This window comes from Ambystoma mexicanum, chromosome 4p (assembly GCF_040938575.1).
Source record: "Ambystoma mexicanum isolate Mex_15411 chromosome 4p, UKY_AmexF1_1, whole genome shotgun sequence".
Taxonomy (NCBI): Eukaryota; Metazoa; Chordata; class Amphibia; order Caudata; family Ambystomatidae; genus Ambystoma; species Ambystoma mexicanum.
In genome coordinates this window covers 247,253,630-247,261,045 of record NC_090927.1, presented here as the reverse complement: position 1 = coordinate 247,261,045, position 7,416 = coordinate 247,253,630, and the positions used below count along the sequence as shown (strand labels likewise).

General features: G+C 40.2%; 1 protein-coding gene across 1 annotated transcript in view; it reads right to left on the bottom strand.

The window, feature by feature from the left end:
* Positions 1-350: 350 nt before the first annotated feature.
* The window catches only part of LOC138452576 (cysteine-rich secretory protein 3-like), an 876,534-nt gene continuing 869,468 nt past the window's right edge, over positions 351-7,416 (bottom strand). Inside the window, exon 8 of the mRNA XM_069605005.1 lies at positions 351-986. Coding sequence (XP_069461106.1) covers positions 976-986 — 11 coding nt within the window. The 3' untranslated portion in view covers positions 351-975. The remainder of the gene's footprint in view (positions 987-7,416) is intronic.

The following is a 7,416-nucleotide window of genomic DNA, read 5'->3' as shown; positions in this document are numbered from 1 at the left end:
TTCAATTAGAAATTAATTCAAGGATTCTGGAGTCCATCAAAATATGAATTTTGAAGATACATGTTTACTTGCCATGTCAGTAATATTGGTTGTTCATTTTGGTACGTCGCAGTTGTTTAGTTTTTCAAACTTGTGTAAACTTAGAATGTTTCAAGGCACAACAAGCATACACTGAGGGCCTTATTCACAGAATGTTTTCCTATGGGGTTGCACCATTATAAAACACTTCTGTGAATTAGACCCTGAATGTTCATATTTACCAAATGCTTCAAACTTTGCAGTTTAAATCTTATTTGAATTAATCATTTCCTAAACCAATCCATGCCTTGATCCACAAATGAATTTTAACCTGCTTTGACAAATTTTGATTTATTAATGGTCAACATAAATAACGATGACTGAGCAAACTACTTAACAATCATAAATGACATGAAAACTGATGCAAATGAGTATTGAACAAGGTAATAAGACATTAAGGTGTTCATACTAGCCTGACCAGAAGTCTCCATGTCACTCGTGTAACCGTTCTTTTAACAAGCAGGTATATTGGGGGTTTCCATCTTAATAAACTGAAATTAATCAAGTTAGACCTGATCTTCTACTAATTAAGTTTAAAATGACGCCACAAACTGAACAACGTATGCCCTGGAGACATGTATCCATTTGGTCATCCTAGCCAATTCAGATAACATGATTTACCTAAAAAAGGATACCTTAAAAAAGAAGTACATTATTCATGGTACAGCACCAAACAAGTGGCATATCATTGCACGAAGAAGACAGTCTGTTAGGAATGTGTCAATAAAGTTATGTAGTTCAATGTGGCAGTTGGAAATGACAGGAGCAAAGCATGAACATATCATTGGGCAAAATCAATGTTCAGGCAGAAGATTCGCATCTAGCAAAGTGTAGTTCTTCAGCTTTCAAGTTGATGGGCTGCATTCATTCCAAAAGGATGATTCAGGTGCTGACAGTTTAGATAGTCGCTGAAAAAGAAAAGAGAATGACTTAATTAGCAGATATCCAGGTATCTTGTCAGCTAGCATTCATATCATGGCTTATTCTGAAAAAAATGATATTACAAGGTACGGTTTCAAGAAATGTGAGGCCGTAGGAAATAAAACACAGCAAATGCAATGGTGCAACAAAGAGTGTTTTGACAAACGTTAAGGCATTACAAAATGTTGAAGCTGGCAGGAGTGAATGGGTAAGAAAAAGACACCCAGATGCACTCCACGCCTCTGCCGGAAGGTGGTCAAAGCCAGTGTAGGTCTGGAATGCTGTCATCATGCTGTCAGAACAACCAATGGCAGAGTTTGGAACTGTGCCAGTGCACAACTATGGAAAAAAGCAAGAGATAGGTTCACTTTCTACAGGCCAGCTCAAAGGGATATATGATATATGATATATGATATATATATGATAGGTTATTTATAACGCACTTAATACCCAGAGGTTTCTAAGCACAGACCCGGGGATCGAACCCATGTTGCTCCATGTCGTCTTGCTTCCTAGGTGAGCATGAGGAGTGTTGCACACCTATCTAAGCACACTCAAGATAACAGTGATGTGCAATCACAGGTTCACACGCCAACCTACACCCAGAGCAGGTAGAACAGGTAGGGTGATCCGGGTGCCTTGAAATGTTGGTGAGATAGACATACACAACTAGTGATTTCCCTCTGTGTTACATAAAATAGTCATAGTGGAGGCACATCGTCCTCTTAGGGTTTCCAAAGGTTTTGTTTATAAATGTTGTAGTGGGAGTGTATATCTATGATAAAAGAGGATATGTTTTGCATATGCAAAGCCATGCATTGGGTGCAATGTCACAAATAGAAGTCTGTTATTAGAACCAAGTGTCCTTTGGGTCTTCGGGAGACAAGAACATCAACAGAGATCTAAAAGGTATTATAAAAAAAGGAGTCATTGGCTTTGTGTATCCTTGATAAGAACTGAGGACCCAACAATCAGGATGCAGGCACATTTGGTGCTATGCAGATATTCATTTGAATATGGAAAATACCTGGGATTCTCCAATTGCCTCCATCATTTCTTCAATGTAGCGTGTGTCTGTTTTACACCACACACATATCTGTGTCTCTCAAGTCAACACAAACTATGCTTTTTGTCACTTCATTTCCACACTGCTGAAGCTGGCCCTACACACTCTGACACATCTACACATTCCATTATTTCATGTCTTTCCAGCCCTCACTTCTTGTCACTTTATACTTGGAATCCTTCTTTTTTCACTTTTGTTGATAAACCCTAACAAGCAACATACACCTGTTCAAAACACTTTCTAGTTCTGTAGTTGTCGTCCCGCCTACACATTTGCTTTACATAACACCTCCATGTTTATTGGGGACAAATAGCATTGATGGGACTATCACAGTGGTGGTGTGCACCTTTTTTTAATTAACAAATGTACTATGCCTGGCATTTATTCAAATGGAAAATGGCCCAGAACTACCGCACAAGCTAAGTGCTTAACATAACATGTAATCATTTTGAGGCCTACATGTTACAAGTGAAGGACTGAAATCAATGTCTCATGAGCTCTTCCAGGGACCAGCGTGAATGTTGTCCTTGAATCAATTATGGTGAATCCTTTAATGCTCGCCACTACCTCTGGCTTGTGAATATTCTTCTCCATGTCATTAACCCTACGCTGTACTAGAGCCTCAATCATATTATTATGCATCATTCTGCAACACTTAGAAACATGCCTCTTACAGCCTTTTATACGGCCGCATTAAGGCCAGACATTCCTTGCTGTTTTCAAAATGGAAAATCCAGTGCATCTGTAAAACCATTTCCTTACACTTCTGTGACCTATAACAACCCTTTCTTGAGCCTGGGCTGGACTGATTCAAATACATCCAGCCATGGTGGTAGACCATCAATAAACTACTGGTCTCTGGCACAAGGGCAATCCGCTCTTCTGCAATTTTAAATCATCTCGTAGGGCACATTTTGCCTTTCATCCTTCAACCTTCAACCTATTCCAGTGGTATAGTAATAACTCTTGTTATTAAAGTGCCTAGTAGCTGGAAGTGTTTGACCTCGAGCCTGATATTGGAAATGAACTAATATTATTATCACTCTGAATTGCTTAAATGTCCAACAGGGAGATATAGCAATATTGTATATTTCTTTTTTTATTTTTTTTATTTTTATTGTTTTAGTTGAAAAACAACCTTTCAATAATATCAAATTCATATGATTACCCTGTATTGTCAAGGATTTCAATCAGGCACACACTCAGGTCTCGCCTAGCATGTAGTGCGCAATTAAATCCGTATGTATTTTTGTCTATCAGTTCAATATTCTGAATGATATACCACTCATATCACACCCATCACAAAATACCCCGTAGGTCACACTGGATCAGGAATCAGGCTAGTTTGTAAAGGTAAATATTATTTATTTTGTTAATATTCAAATCACACATCAATTGTAATATATATATATATATATATATATATATATATATATATATATATATATATATTACATGGCCACGGTAGTGTCCATGTAGTTATGGTTAAGTTGGTGTTTCCATAGGAAGAGCACTTTTTAGGCGGCTTTTAACTTCGCTCTCCCTGGACGAACCCTCACCAAACTTTGCAAAAAAAGTATTTGGGACACTCTGAATTTTTTTGCAGGATTCGTCCAGAGGGGGCATAGTTATAGGGGGGGTCCCACAACTTTTTTTTTTCCCATAGACTGAATGGGAAAAATGTTTTGCTCGCGTCTACAGCCCAAAGCGCTGGATGGATTTGCACCAAATTTGGACCAGGAGCAGCGGCTTGGTCCCGAAAGCGTGCTTTTGCAAATTTGGTGAAAATCCGTCTAGTAGTATTTTTTTAAAATGACCAAAAAGTAGGGAAAAACAAATTAGTGATATCTGTGTTCAGTCCGCGGACACACTTCCCTGTTCGCTCCGCGGACAGTGTCCTGATTGGCCGATCGGCTTGCGTGATGTCCGCGGACATGCAACGTGTTCGCTGATTGGACGGTGTGGAGCGTGAAGCGCGTCAGATTTTCGGTAGCGCCCTCCATCTTGGATTCGCGGACGTCCGCGAACAGCTCGGTGAAACTTTGTTCAAAATTTGTATTTAGTAGAGTGTGTTGGTGTGTAGGAGTGTTTGGGGAGGGTGGGAGTGTATGAGATAGGATGAAAGTTGTGTTTTTTTATGTGTTACACGTTCTTTTTGTGTTCGATTTGTCTGCGGACATCACAGAGGTTCTGAAATGTTCTAAATAAACTGAATGGGGGGTGTTCTGAGGACTCAATATGTGTCCGTTTTGTTCGCAAGCAAGCTGAAACTGTTCTAAGAACACTCACGGTGTCCTGAAATGTTCGCAAATAAACAAAATGGGGGTGTTCTGAAGACGTTCCTAAGAACACTCGCGGTTTCCGGGGAATGTTCGTAGGGGGTATCCTGAGGACGCTGTCCCTATTGTTCTCTGTCAAGTTGAATGTGTTCTAAGAACACTTGCGGTGTCCTGAAATGTTTGCAAATAAACAAAATGGGGGTGTTCTGAAGACATTTCTAAGAACACCCGCGGTGTCTGGGGAATGTTCATAGGGGGTGTCCTGAAGACGCTGTCCGTATTGTTCTCTGTCAAGTTGAATGTGTTCTAAGAACACTCGCGGTGTCCTGAAATGTTTGCAAATACACAAAATGGGGGTGTTCTGAAGACGTTGTCGAACACTCGCTGTGTCCTGAAATGTTCGCAAATATGAATGGGGGTTGTGGCTGGCAAGTTGAATGTGTTCTAAGAACACTCGCGGTGTCCTGAAATGTTTGCAAATAAACAAAATGGGGGTGTCCTGAGGACGCTGTCCGTATTGTTCTCTGTCAAGTTGAATGTGTTCCAAGAACACTCGCGGTGTCCTGAAATGTTCGCAAATAAACAAAATGGGGGTGTCCTGAGGACGCTGTCCGTATTGTTCTTTTTCAAGTTGAATGTGATCTAAGAACTCTCGCGTTGTTCTGAAATGTTCGTAGGGGGTATCCTGAAGATGCTGTTCGTATTGTTCGATGGCAAGTTGAATGTGTTCTTCGAACACTCGCGGTGTCCTGAAATGTTCGCAAATAAACGAAATGGGAGTGTTCTGAGGACACTGTCCGTATTGTTCGTTGTCAAGTTGAAAGTGTTCTAAGAACTATCGTGTTGTTCTGAAATGTTCGTAGGGGGTGTCCTGAGAACGCTGTCCGTATTGTTCACTGGCAAGTTGAAAGTGTTCTAAGAACACTCATAATGTCCGCGGACATTAAAAGTTTCCATAGACCATAGTTGAAATGTTTGACTCTATGGATGTGATATGCTGTGGTGGTTGTGGCCAGGGCATAGAGTCTTGGGTGCATGGCCATTTGGCCATGCACCCAAGACTCTTCCCTGGCCACAACCACCACAGCATATCACATTTATATTTGCTTATAACTTTTGGTGAAAAACAAATGTATAAGGAACAAAGGTATTAGATACTATAGATGTGATATGCTGCGATGGTTCTCATTATTGTATACTTACTGTTTGGTCTAGTAACCGGAGTACATGTATTTATTGTTAATTTCTGTGATAAAAGAAAATAGCATGTTAGTAGTAGTATTTTGTAATGACTTATTACATTGTATAATCAACATACTTTTTTTTTTGGACCCTCATATTTAGTAGATTACAAATCAGAGTACTGTGCAATTTGCTCAGTTTCTGTATTTGTTGATAAAATCATTGGGTCTGTGGGAGAAAAAAAAATCCATGTTGGATTAAAAAAAAACCTTTTTCTGTTATGCTACAGTTTATGTGTCTGTTTGTTTTCAGTGTTCACTTGTTGTTTCTGGCTAATGCTTTATACTTTGGCTTGTTGCATTTCTTTGGAGCAGTAACATCTTATTTATTTGCTTGGATATTATAACATTTTGGAGAAGTTAGATACCAATTGGCGTATTCTGTCTATTTTTTTTATATATTTCAGTGGTATTGATTTATCTATTTGGATATTGTTGAATTTTGGGACAGTTACATACCAATTGGCATATTCTAACTGTGTATTTTTTGGTCTAATTTAGTGGTATTCATTTATCTGATTAGTTGTTGTAGAATCTTTGAGCAGTTAGATAGCTTTTGGAGTATTCTAACAGTTTATATTTTTTTAACACAAGTTTACTTAGGGTTTAAATACAGTTTAGTTATCAAATTTTGGTTTTAAGAACATCAAATAAGCGTTTGTAAGATTTGTTGATAATCTCTGCTTTAGAGTAATGGTACTATCATTACATTCAAACCATCCACATTTCTTTTTGATATATGCAGTGTAGTGCCCTGAATTGGCTGTGGCTCCTGCGTGGTAGATTATACCTATTGTTGTGAAGGTTTTCTTACCAAGTGATATTTGACCATGTGTGAATCCAGTCAGCTTGCAGTTGTTTTTGGTGCCATTTGCATTGTAACGTAGAAGCATTAGTATTATGTATTTACTATGTGTTTGTATTACTAACGTGGAGCGATTATCTGAATTGCAGGTAGAGCATAATCTACCATGGTTTGAATTTTGTACAAGTCGCTGAAATGGAATGGATTCACAATTTGGTATTGATATATATATGAAGCGTTCATTGGGGATTTCTTCTTGTGTCACATTGTTGCAGAGAGTGCATGTATGTTTCCACATGTATGAAATCTGAAAGATTTCATTTATAAGTATGTTTTTGTTTTCCAGTACTTGTAGTAAGTACATTAGAAATTCTTGTGGATCTTCCTGTGAGTTTATATTGAATTTCACCTTCCAGCGCAGTAGTCCAATTGTTGTCTTATTCCATAAACTCTATGGGGCCAATTCATAGAATTCGGCGCACAAGTGGCGCACGCGGCTGGCACACAGTGTGCGCGTGCGGTAGTCTGCGCCAGCCGCGTGCGCCGAAACACATTCAGGCGCACAGCGTATTCATGGATTCCAACATCCACAACCAGCCGTGGCGCAGAGTGGCGCAGCGACCCTGCAGCAGCGTCAGTTACGCCCCCAAGAACGCCCCTGGCGCAGGTAAAAGCCATCAAAATCCCCAATCCAGCGCAAAGGGCAGCAGCAAACGCAGAGCGGGGAGCGTGTATTTCAGGGGTGTGCGGGTGTCCCCACACGCGATAGGCCTGGGTACGTGTATTACAGGGGTGCGCGAGAAAATCTACACGCGATTGGCCTGGGTACGTGGATTTCAGGGGTGCGCAAGAAAATCTACACGCGATTGTGCTGGGTACGTGGATTTCAGGGGTGCGCGAGAAATTCTACACGCGATTGGCCTGGGTACGTGGATTTCAGGGGTGCGCGAGAAATTCTACACGCGATTGGCCTGGGTACGTGGATTTCAGGGGTGCGCGAGAAATTCTACACGCGATTGGCCTGGG